The 18,297-nt window shown below is 42.9% G+C and overlaps 1 protein-coding gene across 1 annotated transcript in view; it reads left to right on the plus strand.

The window, feature by feature from the left end:
- The first annotated feature begins 17 nt into the window (after positions 1 to 17).
- Positions 18 to 18,297, plus strand: part of LOC122544300 (eukaryotic translation initiation factor 4E type 2-like) — a 40,257-nt gene continuing 21,977 nt past the window's right edge. The window contains exons 1-2 of the mRNA XM_043683433.2: positions 18 to 150; positions 15,489 to 15,603. Of these exons, the coding sequence (XP_043539368.1) occupies positions 131 to 150; positions 15,489 to 15,603 (135 nt within the window). The 5' untranslated portion in view covers positions 18 to 130. The remainder of the gene's footprint in view (positions 151 to 15,488; positions 15,604 to 18,297) is intronic.

Here is an 18,297-nt window from a genome sequence, read left to right on the forward strand (position 1 = left end):
GACACGAGTCGGATACATATTTTATTTCTCTTTTTTAAAAACTGGCCGATTTATTTCTTTGGAACACCCGACACTTCGAAGGATTACTCGCTTTCGCCATCTTGCTCTCTGTGGGGAACTCCTTGGCGAAATGAACAATAAATTCCAAGCGTAAGTTTACCGTCAGTTAACCGAGAAAAACAGAAAAACTTTCCTGTGGGCGGTTGGTGGCTCGAGCTGAGGGGGCGGGGGCAAATAACAGGATGTCCCGCCCATTATCCTTCCGCTGATTGGCGAAGTGGCACAAAGGAGGGTGGGCTGACGCTGGCCCCTCTGATTGGTTATCAACACGTCACTCGTGTATTGAAAACACAAGTAGCGTGTTTGATGCTGGGGATGGATGGAATGAGGAGGGATTGATTTCTTATTGTCACATATGTATTTAGATACCGTGAAATGTTTGGTTTTGCATGGAGTACAGGCAGATCATACCATTACAAAGTGCATAGAGTAGTCGAACAAATTAAAGAATACAACTTTACAGCTGCAGAGAAGGGACACAAAGAGTGAGTTAAAAAGTCACAAAACACCAGGTTGTAGTCCAACTGGTTTAATTGGAAGCACTAGCTTTCTGAGCGCTGCTCCTTCATCAGGTAGTTGTGGAGTACACAATTGTAAGACACAGAATTTATAGCAAAAGTTTATAGTGTTATGTAACTGAAATTATACATTGAAAAATATCTTGTTTGTTAAGTCTCTCATTTGTTAGAATGACCATGTTAGTTTCACTTCTTTCATATGTAAATCGCAAAACTTTTTTTTAAACGTTACATTCTCAAGTGAACTTTAATAATTGGTGTCAGCCCAGATAATGTATTGGGTATTAGTACCTCTCTGTGCTGCTGTCTGTGCCATAAAGTTTAGATTGATACTAATCTAAAAAATGAATTAACAGAATCTTACATGGATTCATGCAGTTTTTGAGCAAAGTACAATGTAACTCTGCAAGTACAAATTCACCCCACAAACTAATATTGTATGTGTGCATGTGGGTGTGCGTTTGGGGGGGGGTGCAGTTGGTGTGGTTCTGAGTGTCTGTGAGAGAGAGTGTATGTGTGTGTGTGAGAGTGTAAAGGGGTCTAGGCCTGTGAGAAGGTGCATGTGGGAGTGTGTGTGTTTGTCTGTGAGAGTGCCAGCCTGTGTGTGTCTGTGGGAGTACCTGTGTGTGTGTGTGTGTTCTGCACAGCATGCAACACATTATCAGTGAGGATGAGCACCTCGCCAAGACCTTCCCCACACCTCCACTGCTCGCCTTTAAACAAACCTCAAACAGATCATTGTTGGTAGCAAACTGCCTGGCTTTCAGGACAACTCCATACAGCCCTGTCCATAAGACGTAGGAGTGGAAGTAAGGCCATTCGGCCCATCGAGTTCACTCCGCCATTTAATCATGACCGATGGGCATTTCAACTCCACTTACCAGTATTCTTCCCGTAGCCCTTAATTCCTTGTGACATCAAGAATTTATCAATCTCTGCCTCCACTGCACTCCGCGGCAATGAATTGCACAGGCCCACCACTCTCTGGCTGAAGAAATGTCACCGCATTTCTGTTCTGAATTTACCCCCTCTAATTCTAAGGCTGTGCCCACGGGTCCTAGTCTCCTCGCCTAACGGAAACAATTTCTTAGCGTCCACCCTTTCCAAGCCATGTATTACCTTATAAGTTTCTATTAGATCTCCCCTTAACCTTCTAAACTCCAATGAATACAATCCCAGGATCCTCAGCTGTTCCTCGTATGTTAGACCTGCCATTCCAGGGATCATCTATGTGAATCTCAGCTGGACACGCTCCAGTGCCAGTATGTCCCTCCTGAGGTGTGGGGCCCAAAACTGGACACAGTACTCCAAATGGGGCCTAACCAGAGCTTTATAAAAAAGGCTCAGTAGCACATCGCTGCTTTTATATTCCAACCCTCTTGAGATAAATGACAACATTGCATTCGCTTTCTTAATCACGGATTCAACCTGCATGTTTACCTTTAGAGAATCCTCGACTAGCACTCCCAGATCCCTTTGTACTTTGGCTTTATGAACTTTCTCACCATTTAGAAAGTAGTCCATGCTTGTATTCTTTTTTCCAAAGTGCAAGACCTCACATTTGCTCACGTTGAATTTCATCAGTCATTTCCTGGACCACTTTTCCAAACTGTCTAGATCCTTCTGCAGCCTCCCCACTTCCTCAGTACTACCTACCTAACTTCGTATCATCGGCAAACTTCGCTCATTCTCTGCAGACAAGGATGCCCTGAGGCATGGTACATTGGGGAAACCGAGCAGAGGCTACGGCAATGGATGAATGGGCACTGCACAACAATCAACAGACAGGAGTGCTCCCTCCCAGTTGAAGAACACTTTAGCGGTCCGGGACATTTGACCTCGGACTTTCAGGTGACCATCCTCCAAGACTTCGGGATAGGCAGCAGTGGAAAGTGGCCAAGCAGAGGCAGATAGCTAAATTCGGTACCCATAGGGATGGCCTCAACCAGGATCTTGGGTTCATGTCACACTACAGGTGACCCCATTGTACTATACGCACACACACACACACAGGGACTACAGGCACTCCTATACACACACTCCCGCAGGCACTCCTTTCTGCACACTCCCACACAGACACGCACCCTCTCACAGACCTAGACCCCTTTACACTCACACACACATACACTCTCTCACAGACACTCACAGCCCCACCACCACCACCCCCCACACACACCCACATGCACACATACACATATAAGCTTGTGGGGTGAATTTGTACTTGCAGTGTTACATTGTACTTTGCTCAAAAATTGCATGAATCCATATATGATTCTGTTAATTCATTTTTTAGATTAGAATCAGCCTAAACATTATGGCACAGACAGCAGCACAGAGAGGTACTAATACCCAATACATTATCTGGGCTGACACCAATAGTTAAAGTTCTCTTGAGAATGTAACTTTTTAAAAAAAGTTTTGCAATTTACATATGAAAGAAGCGAAACTAACATGGTCATTCTAACAGATGAGAGACTTAACAAACAAGGTATTTTTCAATGTATAATTTCAGTTACATCACACTGTAATCTTTTGCAATAAATTCTGTGTCTTACAATTGTGTACTCCACAACCACCTGATGAAGGAGCAGCGCTCCGAAAGTTAGTGCTTCCAATTAAACCTGTTGGACTATAACCTGGTGTTGTGTGATTTTTAACTTTGTACACCCCAGTCCTACACTGACATCTCCAAATCACAAATAGATAGATCAACATAAGTTTTACAATTTGAGGGGTCCATTCAGAAGTCTAATAACAGCAAGGACAAAACTGTTATTGAATCTGTTGGTCCATATATTTAAGCTTTTGTATCTTCTGCCTGACAGTAGTTGTTGGAAGAGATTATAATCAGGGTGGGAGAGGTTTTTGAATATGTTGACTGTCTTCCTGACGCAGCGAGAAGTATAGATGGAGTCACTGGATGGAAGGTTAGCTTGTGCGATGAACCGGCCTGTGTTCACGACTCTCTGTAGTTTTTCTATGGTCCTGGGCAGAGCAGTGGCCATACCAAGCCGTGATGCAGTGGGAGGGAGAAGAGACAAGGGGCCAAGGGAGAGGCAGCAGAGGGAGGAGCGAGGGAGGGGGTGTCGAACGAAAGGGGAGAAGATGAGCAGGTGAGGGATGAGAAAGAACGGGTGAGGAGGAGGGAAGGTGAAGGAGAGGGGGTGAGTGATCATATTGAAATACGCAAGAATCTGAGGAGACTTGACAGGGCAGATGAAAAGATGTCTCCCTGGTATGAGACAAGAAGTAGGGGATACATTTTACAAGTAAGCAGTCATGTATTTAGGATAGAGATGAGGACTTTTTTTTTCTGTCTGGGAGTCACAAATCTTCCCCAGAAAGTGGTGGTGGCAACCAGCCTTTCAGAATCACAGAAGTCTTCTGGCACAGAAAAGAGATCATTCAGCTTGTCATGTCTGCAACAGCTCTTCAAATGAGCTTCATTATCTAGTGCTAATCTCTGTTATTTTCTTCCATATCCTTGTACCTTATTTCTGGTTAAATAATCATTCAGTGTCCTGCTGAATGTCTCAATTCAATTTGACTCCACTGCAGTGATTGAAATCAGGTCATCTGGGTGGAACTCACAGAATTTAAGTTTCCTGATTGAGGCTGTTGATCTGTTCCAATCAGGGACCCTTGGCTGGCAAACATAAACTAGTGCATCAGAAGTTATGTTTTCTCTGAGATACCTGGATCAGTGTCAAGGACTCTCCAAATGGAAATAAAGGGTGACTTGATGGGATACTCTGTGGAGTTATTTCATCCACCACATTTCCAGCCAGTACATTCTACACCCTATAGATTCAGAGTGAAAATGTTTTTGTCATATTACCGTTGCTTTTACAAATCACTTTAAATCTTTCCTCTCTTGATTGTGTTCCTTTTACTAATGGAAACAGATTTTTCATTTCACTTAGTACATTTAAGCCAAAAGTAAGACCATAAGACACAGAAACAGAAATTAGGCCATTCAGCCCATCATGGCTGATAAGTAGAAGATTCTTGACCAACAAGATAGTCAGGGGGTGTTGTGTAGGGGATTATGTGTGGAAATATAGGTTTGACACTACAAGCAGATTAGCCTTGATCTGTTTGAATGACAGAGCAGACTGGAGGGGCCAAATGGCCGCTTGGTCTTCTTAAGTTTTATGTTCAAATGCAAGTTAATGAGTGATGTGCAGGTTCTGACCCAGGCAGAAGAGATGGTGCTTGAAAGTTGAATAGATGGGTATTTTGGAGGTTTGTGATTTGTGCATGCCCTCCAACATCTGGAATCTGGTCCTACGCATGTGATTGGTGGAAGAGGTTCATCTTGCATCAGTCGCCATTGTGTCTCCATCAGCTGCTGAACATGCTTGACTTCTTCCTGAATATTTTGAGGACATAGCATTTAGGAGCAGGAGTAGGCCATTCAGATCTTTGAGTCAGTCATCTGGTTGGGGCCCCCTACAAAGACTAGTTTCGGAGTAGAGCAGTTGCTTTAGCAGTCTACAAGTATGTCACCAAACAAGGCACCTGGGAATGGAAATAAGCCAGTATTAATAGGCTGCTCAACTTTAGCTTGCAACTTTGGGCAGCACTGTAGATGAATTTGTTTCCCCTCCTAAGCTTTGCAGTGTTAGGTAGTGGTAAAGGAATTTATGAGAATGATAAACATATTTTAGAAACCTTTAGCTAAAATCTCAACCTATTAATCTGAATAGGTATAAGTTTACATTTGAGCAGACCTTAATGAGTGATATATTGATGCCAGTATGTGTGCAGTTGTTGTTGTGTAGGGTGTAAACTTCAGTTCTTTTCCATTAACTTATCGTGTTGATCAAGCAAGTAAGTGATTGCATTATATCCTGCTTGAGTGTGGTTCGTTGTTAAATAGTTTCTGGAGGGAAGATGTCATTTGGTCCAGGTCAAAAAATAAGGTGTATGATTTTATTGTCATTTGGCTCAGGCTAATGTAATCTTAGGCCAACAAATAAGAAAGGACAAATGTGACAGCCACTTCCTCTCAATCATATTATAATTGTACACTTCAACTCTGACCAACTGCATTCCACATCAGCAAAGTAGACATTTTTCCAGTTAGTATTTAAAGTTGGCAGTTTTTAAAAATTAGATATTGAACGTTTCTTTTCTCAAATGAGTTTAATGTTCATTATCTGTTTTCAGATTACATACTTCTTTTCTCCAACATTGTGGTAGAGTTTATTTTAGTTATCATTCATCATTTTGGGGCTAAGCTCACAGACACCTCTCCACACTAACCTTCTTTGGCTTGATGTGCCTCAGGCTATTAGGAAGCACCTGCAGTGAAGAAGTCACATAAATGTCAGAAACAGGTGTTTTGTTTTGGCAGTACAACCAGACACTTGTCACACGCCACCATGATTCTGCATCTTCTTCAGCTTCAACAATTTATCCTGTTTACCCCACACAAAACATAACATGATATTTGTCTCGGTCATTCCTTGTGGGAAAACATTCTATTATCCAGCAAGATTTGGTCACAGTCTTAGTCTAAATTTGTCATTATCCCTAGTTAGTGATTGTCCAACTTGATCACCCTCTCAAAACTCATTGTTGTGAAAGCCTATATTAAATGTCCCAGCAAATGCTACATAGTGGATATACAGGTCTCTGCTAACTATAGTTTTGTTTCCCTGATATTATCCTGGTGAACCTAAACTGTGTGTTGTCTATGGCTTTTAATCTACCTTCTGTAGTGGTGCATCAGAACTACAGATGGTACTGTAACTTTGGCCGAACAAAATATTTTGTAGATTTAGCATTAATTCTTTACTTTTGTACTCTATGCCCCTATTTATAAAGATCAAAATGTCTTTAGATGTTTTATGACCTAATTAAACCTCACTCATGCTTTGAAGGAATGAAATATTTGAATCCCTACTGATTCTAGTGATCCAAGTATTTTGCTAGCTTCATCTGCATGTGAGATCTCATCTTTGCTGAGATATAGATTCACAGATGTCTGCAACTATTTCATATCTTACTCAATGTATTTCTTCCTTATGCAATTTGTGCCTGAAGCCTTAAAACCAAGCCTGCTGCTAACTTAGTGATAACTGTCACTTTCAGCAGTGGTTCATGAGTAAGGGATAGGAATGTGAAGCCTTGTGATTTGAATGATTGTAAAACCAATGTAGGCGAAAAGGGTGGAGACACTCAATATTTCCATCCAGGGACCCTACGAGAAAACATGCACGTACACACATTGGGTGAAGATAGGATCAAGCACTGTTATGAAACTCCACATTGTCAAATACCTGTTTACCATACAAACCCATGTTAGTTGAAAGATGCTTGATGAAAGAAAGTAGCCATGCGACATAATTGCACAAGGGAATGAATGCTTTATGGAAGAAAGCTAGCAGATCAGTCAGATTCAACACTAAGTCTGGGATATTAGTCTAGCATTGATTCTCATTATTGAGGTCGTAGAAGCAAATACGAGATTGTATCTTCAGATAAAAACACAATACTGTATGTGCTGGCAACCTAAAGTTTTTTGATTTGGTGAAGTGCTGCACAAAAGATTAATACACAAGAGAAGACCTCATGGGGTTAGGGATAACTTATCTGCTTGGATAAAGGATTGGCTAATCAACACAAAGCAGAAAGTCAGGATAAAGATGTCGTTTTCTGGTTGGCACAACATAACAAGTGGGGTTTGGCCCTGGCGCCACAATTATTTATAATCTATGTTAATGACTTAGATACAGCAGTGAAAGGTACTTTGTAATTATGCTAAAGTAGGTGGGCAAATAAGTTGAATTAAAGAAATAAGAAACTTACAAGTGGAAATGGATAGGTTAGGTGAATGGGCCAAAATTTGGCAGATGGAGTTTAACGTGGATAGGTATAAGGATATCCATTTTGGTCAGAAGAATAAAAAGTCAACTTATCTGAATTGAGATCTTTAGACTGCTTTTGTGCAGAGGAATCTGGTTTTCTCATCCATGAATTACTGAAAACCAGTATTCAGTTACCGCAGTTATTAGAATTTTGGTATATATCATAAAAGGAATAGAGTATAAAATCTCTGCAACTGTACAAACCATTAGATGGCATGGTGGCTCAGTGGTTAGCACTTCTGTCTCTCAGCACCAGGGTCCCAGGTTTGATTCCAGCCCCAGGCGACTGTCTGTGTGGAGTTTGCACATTCTCCCCGTGTCTGCATGGGTTTCCTCCGGGTGCTCCGGTTTCCTCCCACATTCCAAAGATGTGCCGGTCAGGTGAATTGGCCATGCTAAATTGCCCATAGTATTAGGTGCATTAGTCAGAGGGAAATGGGTCTGGATGGGTTACTCTTTGGAGGGTCGGTGTGTACTGGTTGGGCAGAAGGGCCTGTTTCCACACTGTAGGGAATCTAATCTAATCATTAGTGAGACTACATCCAGAGTATTGTGTACAGTTTTGGTCCTCTTACTTGAGGAAGGATGTAGTTGCATTCGAGGTAGTTCAGAGAAGATTCACTAGGTTGATTCCAGAGGTGAGGGGTTTCTCTTATGAAGAGAAATTGAGCAGTTTTGGCATGTACTGTCTGAAGGTTAGAGGAATGAGAGGAGAACTAATTGAGTAAGGATAGGAATGTGAAGCCTTGTGATTTGAATGCTTGTAAAGCCAGTGTAGGTGAAAAGTAGATACTTCCTCTTGTGGGGACAAGATAGAACAAGAGGTCATAATTTTAGGGTTTAGGGTAGTGGATTTGAAATGACAAATGTAGGGACATGAATATGTGTAATTCAGTACCTTAGAGTGTGATGGATGCTGGCACCTTTGGCTAAATTTAAGGAGGAGATAGACAAATTTTGAATTAGTAACAAGTTAAAGGATCATGGGGAGCTGGCAGGAAGGTGGAGTTGTGGTCAAGATAAGATCAGCCGTGATCATATTGAATGGCAGAGTGGGTCAGTGGCTGAATTGCGTACTCCTGCTCCTTTTCCTTATCTTCAAACACAGAAAATGCAGGAGAATCTCAGCAGATTCAGCATTATTTGTAGAGGTTAAAATAGAATTAGTGTTTTGAGTCTAGTATGACTTCTTCAGAATTGAAAGGTATTGGAATTTTTTAATATACTTTTGACAGATGCAGAGGAGGAGCAAGGGAGCAGTTGATATAGAGGCCCAGTGCAAAAGACAAAAAGGTTGTTAATGGTGGTGAAAGACAAAAAGACATATAAAATAGGTGTAAATTATGATGTGAAGGGAAGGGAATGAGCAAAGTAAACAAGACACAAGCAAGACACAAAGAAGGTTCTGAAGAAGGGACACTGAACCTGATACGTTAACTCAACTTTCTGTCCACAGATGCTACCAGACCTGTTGAGTTTTTCCAGCAATTTCTGTTTTTGTTTCAAGCAAGACAAGCCTGTGTGGAGTTGGGGGAATATAAGAAAAATAGAGAAGAAACACAATAAGGTCATCTTCTGAAGTTAGGGAAATCAAAGTTGAGACCTTGAGACTGTAAAGTGCCTAAGTGGAAAATGACATGTTGTTCCCTACGTTTGTGTTCTGCTTCATTGGAACAGTGCATTTTTGCCAGAATGCATTCTTGCTGTCTTGCTAACACAGCAATGACACAGCATGTACTCTGAGTGGAGGACTTCAACGTCCATTACCAAAAGTAGCTTGGTAGTGCCATCACTAACTGAGTGGGTCAAATCCTAAAGGTCTGTGGCAGGTAGTGAGGGAACTAATACAGGGGAGAAATGTACTTGACCTCACCAATCTACTTGTAAGAGATGTCTGGTGATGACAGTATCAGTAAGAGTGATTATGGCACAGTTGTTGTGGGAAAATAAGTAACATTGAGTTGTGGTGCTGCCACCTCACTGCATCGGACAGACATCAAACAGACTTAGTAACTCAAAACTCAAACCATGAGGCACTGGGCTGCCAGCAACAGAAATGTATTCAGCCACATTTGTGAAGCCATGTGCTGGCATATTCGCAACACTTCCATTTCTATCACGTTGGAAGATGAATCCTGATTCAATTATGAGTGCAGGAGGCCATATCAGAAGCAGCTTCAGACTTAGCTAAAAATGAGTGATCAACGTGATGAATTTGCAACACTGGACTACCTGTATGCCAAACAATGCGGGCAGCAAATATTAGACATGGCTAAACAATTTGAAAACAGCAGATTAGATTGAAGCTCCGCACTTCTTCCATAGTTGTGAAGGGTGTTGGATAATTAACTGACTAACAGGAGGAGGCTGCACAAAAATTCCCATCCTTAACAATGGGGGAGCCAGTGCATCAATACAAAAGGCCAGGCTGAAACATTGCGTTCAGCTTCAGCCAGAACGGCGAAGTGGATGACATATCTTGGGTCCTCCACATCATAGATCCCCTGTGCAGTTAAATTGATTCACTCCCCTGTGTCATCAAGAAATGGCTGAAGGCATTGGATACTGCAAAAACTATTGTTAATGTTTTGTTACTATTACTGAAGATGGGTGCTCCAGAACTAACTGACCTCTAAACAAGCAGTCCTAATACACCTACAAAACTGGCATCTATCCAATAATGTGGAACTTGCCCAGGTACGCCCTGCATACAAACGGCAGGACAAATCTAACTTGGCCATTTGCCTCCCTATCAGTCTGGTCTGGAACATCAACTAAGTGAGAAAGATGTCATTGACAGAGCTATCAAGCATCACTTAAAAAGAAATAAACTGCTTGCTGGCTTTTAGTTTGGATTCTACCAATGTCATTCAGCTCTTCACTTCATAACAGCCTTGGTCCAAGCATGGACAAAAGAACTGAACTCTGGAAGTGAGGTGAGAGTCACTGCCCTTGACATCAAGGTAACGTTTGAGCATGTGAGACATCAAGCAGCTCCATTGGAGTCAATGGGAATCATTAGAATAGGAAACCTCTTTACTGGGGTTTTGGTCATAGCCATTCCAAAGAAAGATGTTTTTGGTTGTCATTATCTCAGCCCCAGGACATCATTGCAGGAGTTCCTAAGGATACTCAGCAGTCTTAATATGCTTTGTTAGTTACCTTTCCTCCACCTCAGAAATAGTGGTGCAACCTGAACATAATTATGCAATACTCAGCACCATTTACGATTCTTCAGATACTTAAGTATCTGAAATATTGTATGCAGTTGTGGTTACACCTGGATTATTGTATGCAGTTTTGACCTCCTTAACTGAGGGACTGCAGCGCAGGTTTATCAAGTTGATTCCTGAGATGGCAAGATTAACCAATGAGAAAATGGTTGAGGCCTAAACATTGTGTTTTCAAAAAGGAGGTAAATATAGCTCTTGTGATGAAAGTGATCAAAGTATTTGAGGGGCGGGCAGGATTTGGAGTATTGAGTTCAATGATCAGGCATGATCATCTTGAATGGCGGGTCGAAGACTGCAGATGCTGGAGGGTCAGAGTTGAAAAGCATAATGCTGGAGAAAGCACAACAGCTCAGGCAGCATCTGAGGAGCGGGAGAGTTAACATTTCAGGCATAAGCCCTTCATCAGAAATGTGGAGGGGGAACGGGACTGAGAGATAAATAGGTGGGTGGGGCAGGGCGTATGGAAAGGTAGGTGGGATGGTGATAGGTGGATCCAGGTAGCAGGTGATTGTGATAGGTCGATGGGGAGGATGGAGCAGAAAGGTAGAAAGGGAGATGGACAGGTAGGTCAGGCCAAGAGAGCGGTGCTGACTTGGAGGACTGGATCTGGGATGAGGTGGGGGGAGATGGGGAAATTTGGAAACTTGTGAAGTGCTGACATCATCAACAATCACAAGACTGCCCCCACTCCAGAGACAGTCTCCATCTCCACTCCCAACTCCAGCTTAACACCAGGCCCCAGTCCCAAGCCCTACCAGTTATCATAACCCCCTAGACCTCCCCCTCACTGAGGACAAATGGTCAGACCTCAGGAAAGGTCTTAACTTCATTCCACTACACTACTACGTGTCAATGAATTCCGTACGTGCTGCAATATTGAATTTTGCTTTCTCTGCCTTCGGGCTTACTTTTTTGATTGTGATTCTCACTCATCCTCCATAAAACCCTTCTACCACCTCCAATATTCTCCATCCTCCTGGACACCATCCTGGCCTCTTACCCTCCCTCAACTTCTTTATCTCCAGCTGCCGACACAATATTGACTGCCTCAATCTGTCCACTCCTCTCACCCATCCAAACTTTCACCCTCGCAACACATAGCCCTTCACTCTCGCTGCTCCAATCTCAACCTCACCATTAAACCAGCTGACAAGGGAGGCGCAGTGATAGCATAGAGCACCGACCTACTCATCACTGAAGCCAGATGTCAACTCACTGATACCTCCTTGTACCGCCCCCTCGACCACGACCCTACCTCTCATCACCAAGCCATCATCTCACAGACTGTCCACAACCTCATCACCTCAGGGGATCTCCCATCTGCAGCCTCCAGCTTCATAGTTCCCCAACCCACATTATCTGGGTCTATTTCTATTTCTAAATCCACAAACCTGACTGCTCCAGCCAACCGATTGTCACCCCCTGCTCCTGCCCCACCAAACCCATCTCCTCATATCTCAACTCTGTCCTGTCCCCTTTGGTCCATGACCTCTCCACGTACGTTCAGGACACCACCCAGGCACTGCACCTCCTCCATGACTTTCGATTCCCCAGTACCCAACACCTCATCTTTGCAATGGACATCCAATCTCTATACACCTCCATTCCTTGTGACGAAGGCCTGAATGCTCTCTGTTTCTTCCACTCCCACTGACCCAACCAGTCCCCTCTCCACCAACATTCTCATTCAATTGCCGGAACTCTCAACAGCTTCTCCTTGGAATCCTCTCACTTCCTGCAGACAAGTGGGGAAGCCATGGGCACCCATATGGGCCTGAACTAATCCTGCCTTTTCGCAGGATACGTGAAACAGTCCCTCTTCTGTAGCTACACCGGCACCATCCCCCACCTTTTCCTTCGTTACATTGATGATTGTATTAGAACCACCTCAGGTTCCCACAAGAAGTTTGAAAAGTACATCAACTTCACCAATATCTTCCACCCTGATTTCAAGCTCACACGGATCTTCTGTCCCTCCCTCCCCTTCCTGGACTTCTCTGTCTCTGTCTCCAGCGACCGACTCAACACAGACATTGATTTCAAACCCACTGACTCCCATAGCTACCTTGAGTACACCTCCTCCCAACCCCCTTCTCCCAATTCCTCCACCTCCACCATATCTGCTCCCAAGAGGAGCAAATCCACTCCAGGACATCTCAGGTGTCCTCCTATTTCAAGGCCACAATTTCCCCTCCCATGTGATCAACAATGCCCTGCATCACATCTCCTCCAGTTCCCACACCTCCACCCTCAAACCCCACCCCCTCACCTTCACCCCACCAATCTCCAGGTTCAGCTCATTATCCTCCACCATTTCCGTCACCTACAGTCACACACCCCCACCAAAAATGTATTTCCCTCTCTACCCCATCTGCATCCCACAGAGACTATTCCCTTCACAACTCCCTTGTTAGGTCCACACTCGCCACCAACCCACCCTCCACTCCCAGCACTTTCCCCTGCCACTGCACGAAGTGCAAATCCTGCGCCCACAACTCCCCCTTCATCTCTGTCCAAGGCCTAAAGGATCATTTTAAATCCAACGAAGATTTTCATGTACATTCTCCCACCTCATTTACTGCATCAGTTGCTCTCGATGTGGTCTCCTCTACATTTGGAAGACCAAGCACCAACTCGTGGAATGGTTCAGGGACCATCTCTGGTCCGCACACACCATCCAACTCTACCATCCTGTGGCCAACCACTTCAACTCTCCCTCCTACTCCCCCAAGGACATGCAAATCCTGGGTCTCCTCTACCTCCAAATCAAAGCCACCTGCCAACTGGAGGAAGAGCACCTCATCTTTCTGTTATGACATGGTGGTAAATCCTTCTGCTAATTTAACCAAACACACAGAAAAGCTCACCTTATCTCATAACCTGTTAAAGTATAAGTGACAGAGAACTACTCAAATTCCACCATTTAAAGAAAAAATACCAAGTTTATTCTTTAATTCTAAAGTGAACTGTAAACACTAATTATTTACAACTCTAAGCCTCTTTTCTCTTAAAGGTTTGTTATCTACCTCCCACTCTATAACAATATACCGATCCTATAAAGCCCCAATTAGATTTACAGCAACTCAATTTTCAAAATCAGACAGTGGCTGTCGTCTCCGGTGTCAATCTTCCTCTGTTTGTAGATCTCCCTGGGTCATCTTTAGTCTTCTGCTACAAAGATGTTTCATAACAAAAAGGTACCTTTGACACAGAGTGTGGTGAATAGCAGTCTTTCAAATGGCAGATGGTGCTCTTCCTGGCTAACTGTCCAAAAAGCCTGCTTTTTATACCCCAAATATCAGATCGTTTCATTGCTTCAATGTTGTTAAAACAGTAAAATTCAAATTCGATTGGGTTTTAATATCTTGGGGTATAATTTAAATTGGTTGGTTAAATTCGAACTGCTGTGAAAACAACTGGTATCTAGGTTACAGCAAATGTTACATCTTCCAATTTTCCAGCACACTCTGTAACATAACAGGTGCTTGCCAGCTTTCACTCTCTCTTAAAGATACAGTACACGCCTTCAACTTCATAACATTTCGCCTCAGGACCCTCCAACTACAATCTCCCCACCCCCCCACCTCATCCCAGATCTAACCCTCCAACTCAGCACTGCCCTCTTGACCTGACCAATCTGTTCATCTTCCTTCCCACCTATCTGCTTCACTCTCCCCACCGACCTACCTCAATCACCTGCTACCTGGATCCACCTATCACAAACCCACCCAGCTTAGCCCCAGCACCCCTCCTCACCCCACTAGTTATCTGTCAGCCCCCTTCCCCCTCCACATTCCTGATGAAGGGCTTATGTCCAAAACGTCGACTCTTCTGCTCCTCCGATGCTGTCTGACCTCTTGTGTTTTTTCCAGTGCCACTCTTTTCAACCCGTATTGAATGATGGAGCATGCTTGAATGGCCTAATCCTGTTTCCATCTTCTATGTGTTAATGTGAAGCAGTTTGTATCGATATACAGCAGGACCTGGACTATAAGCAGGCTTGGGCTGATAAGTGGCAAGTAACATTCATGCTGTACAAGTGCTAGGCAAAGATCATCTCCAACAAAAGGCAGTTTAATCACTGGCCCATGGATGAATGGCATTACCATGGCATTAACATGGATAAATCTCCCACACTTAAGATCCTGGGGGTTACCATTGACCAGAAACTGAACTGCACCAGCTGTACAAAGTCTGTGAGTACAGCGCAAGTCAGAGCTTTTGTGGCAAGTAACTCACTACCTATTCACTAGCCACATCTACAAGTTTTACATCAGAAGTGTGGTAGAACACTCTCTAATTACCTGGGTGGGGCAATTCAACAGCAATCAGGAAATGTGACACTATCCAGGAGAAAGCATCCAACTTGATTTCCATCCCATTCGGTACACAGTGTGGCAAAAATGTGTACTGGAGACAAGATGCATTTTGACAACTCAACATGCTTTCCTCCATAGGACCTTTTCAAACCCCAACCCCTACACCTGGAAGGATATGGGCAGCAGATGGTTGGGAACACCACCACCTGCAAGTTCCCTACTGACAAGCTTAATATCCTGACTTGGAAATGAATCACCATTCCTTTTCTGTTGCTGGGTAAAAATCGTGGAACTCCCTTCCTGTGAGCACTGTGGGTGTCCTTGAGCCCCAAAGACCGTAGCGATCAAAAAGTCAGTTCACCACCTTTCACCACTTTCTCCAGGCCCCAGCCAGCAATGCTGATATCCCATGAACAAACAAACAACACAAATGTTATCGAATAAGATGTGATAATGAACCTTGTGTATGTTCTATCTTTGCAGCCTGAAAGATGATGATAGTGGAGACCATGAACATAGTGAAGACAGTGAATTATTGAAAGAGAAGGAAACGGAAGTGTGTGATCAAGAAAAGATTCAAAGCACAGCCAAACGAAAGGTGAGCATTGACATTTTCTCACGCACCTTAAAACTAGAATTATTACTTTAATATTTGTAGAAAGCAGTGAAATTATTATTTACCAACTGGCAAAGGGTACAGAGCAGGTGGTGCCAAATTCCGGATGTAGCTTTGAAATATGTAAAACAAGATTGATATCACATTGATTTATATCTGTAATTCTACAGCTATCATGTCATCTAGGAGATTATAATGTATCTAGTGTTAACTCCTGACATTGCAGACCTACCTCCCAAATGAGCAACTTATAGAGTAATGAAATCATATAGCCCAGAAACAGACTCTTCGGTGCAACTCATCCATGCTGACCAGCTTTCCCAAACTAATCTAGTTCCATTTGCCTGCATTTGGTCCATATCGCTCTAAACCTTTCCTGTTTATGTACTGTCCAAATGTCTTTTAAATGTTGTAACTGTACCTGCATCAACCACTTCCTCCAGCAGTTCATTCCATATACGCAGCACTCTCTGCGTGAAGAGGTTGCCCCTCAGATCCCTTTTAAATCTTTCCCCTCTCACTTTCCCCTCTCACTATACTCTCTAGCTTTGAACTCCCCTACCCTCGGGAAAAGACCTTTGCTATTCACTTTATCTATGCCCCTCATGATTTTATAAACCCAGCAACAGGTCACCCCTAAACCTCCTAGGTTCCAGGGATAAAAAAAGTACCAGCCTACCCAGCCTTTCTTTATAACTCAAACCTTCCATCAGGTAATATTCTTGTAAATCTTTTCTGCACTCTTTCCAATATCCTTCATATTAGCAGGGTGATAAAGAACTGTATGTGCTTGTATCATCCATGCAAATCTTGTTTGCACCTTTCTAGTACTTCTAAATTATTGTTGTAATATAGAGAGTAAAACATTCTTGCAAGAACAATAAGACTAACTAAGTTTAATGTGATCTTTGCATCTTTATATTCCAGTAGAAATTAACCCAAGTGTCTTTTTGTTTTTATTAATGACTTGATTTAATGTACTTACTACTATTGGTGATTTCAGTATTGTATCATAGGATCCTTTTGCTCCCTGTTCCAGTTTGTTTCTTATTATCCTCACAATGTGCGATCCCTTCATCTTTTACTTGCCTATATTAAAGTTTGTGACAAAAGTTTTGAATCAGAAAAATATGTTTTGTGAGTTCGCTTATGTTATTTCAGGTAGTGTTGCTGCTGTTGAGTTGGTCACTCTCTCGCTGTCTGTGGTCAATGCAATGCTGGTTCTTGAAGTGACCGAACATAGATCAGAGCACTGAACACCCAAAATTAGCTTGAGATACTGATCAGAGGCCAACTGCTGCCCCAAAGGAAAGTATGCAAGGCAAACGAATTTGTCCTGCTCTTGGATCTCTTATCCACAATGTAGGTGGTAGTATAGGATCCCTGAAATACAACAAAAAGTAGAGGTCAGGGGCATTCAAACAGGCACCTGCGAAGACCCAGTATCCAGCTCCCCAAGCCCAAGCAACTTACAGTTAATTTTATAGATTCAAAGTAATTGCAAGGGAACAAGAAGCAACTTAGTCTCTTATCTGCGGAAGCTGCTATGGCTATTGAGGGAGTGCAAAGAAGGTCAACCAGACTGATCCATGATATGATGGCACTGACGTAGGGGGAGAGACTAGATTGGCTGCAGTTTAGAAGAATGCTGGGAGGGGAGTGTGTGGAATCTCCTAGAAATCTATAAAATTCTAACAGGATTGGACAGGGTAGATGCAGGAAAGATGTTTTCAATGACCGGGGACTCCAGATTCTAGGGGTCACAGAGAGTACAGAGATGAGGAGAAATTTCTTCACCCTGGAAATTGAAGCCAAACATTGAAGACTTTCAAGGAATATGTCGATATAGTTCTTAGTTTTAAAGGGACCAAAGGATATGGGGAGAAAACAGGAACAGGACAATGAGTTGGTTTTCAGCCATAATCATGCTGAAAGGCAGAACAGTTTCAAAGGGCTGAATGACCTACTCCTGCTCCTGTATTCAGTGCTTCTATGTAACATAAAGGGAAAAACTGGCACTGCCTGAAAGTGTGCTGAAAGCAGTGGTATTATCGCTGGACTGTTAATCTACAGACACAAGTGATGCTCTGGGGACTCAGGTTCAAATCTTGCCATGGCAAATGACGGAATTTGAATTAAATAAAATCTGGAATTAAGAGTACGTTGATGACCATGAATCCATTCTCAATTGCTGGAAAATTGCTCAAAATTCCAATTGTTGGAAAAAGCCATTTTTCTTTTAAAAGAATGTCATCCTTACCTGGTGACTCCAGACTGACCGGTCACTTAACTGCTCTTTGGGCAATAAGTGCTGGCCTGGCCAGAGACACCTTCATCACATGAATGAATAAAAAAGAAGCCTCACTGATAACTTTCAAAAGAGAATTAAATCCTTAGTATAGTGCAGCACTGAAGCAGCAATGTGGACTACTGAGTCTATTTATCTTTCTTGAGAGTAACTTCAAACATAAGGATGTTGTTAAACTTGGGAGGGTGCAGAAAAAATACACAAAGATGTTTCCAGGACTGGAGTGTTTGAGCTAGAGGGAGGGGCTGAATAGGCTGGAGGTATTTTCCCTGGAGTGTTGCAGGATGAAGGGTGACCTTGTGGAGGTTTATAAAATTGTGAGGACCATGAATAGGGTTGAATAGCCAAAGTCTTTTTTTTTCTATGGT

This window comes from Chiloscyllium plagiosum, unplaced genomic scaffold (genome assembly GCF_037043375.1).
Source record: "Chiloscyllium plagiosum isolate Xiang-an unplaced genomic scaffold, Cpla_swu_hap1 HiC_scaffold_44, whole genome shotgun sequence".
NCBI lineage: Eukaryota > Metazoa > Chordata > Chondrichthyes > Orectolobiformes > Hemiscylliidae > Chiloscyllium > Chiloscyllium plagiosum.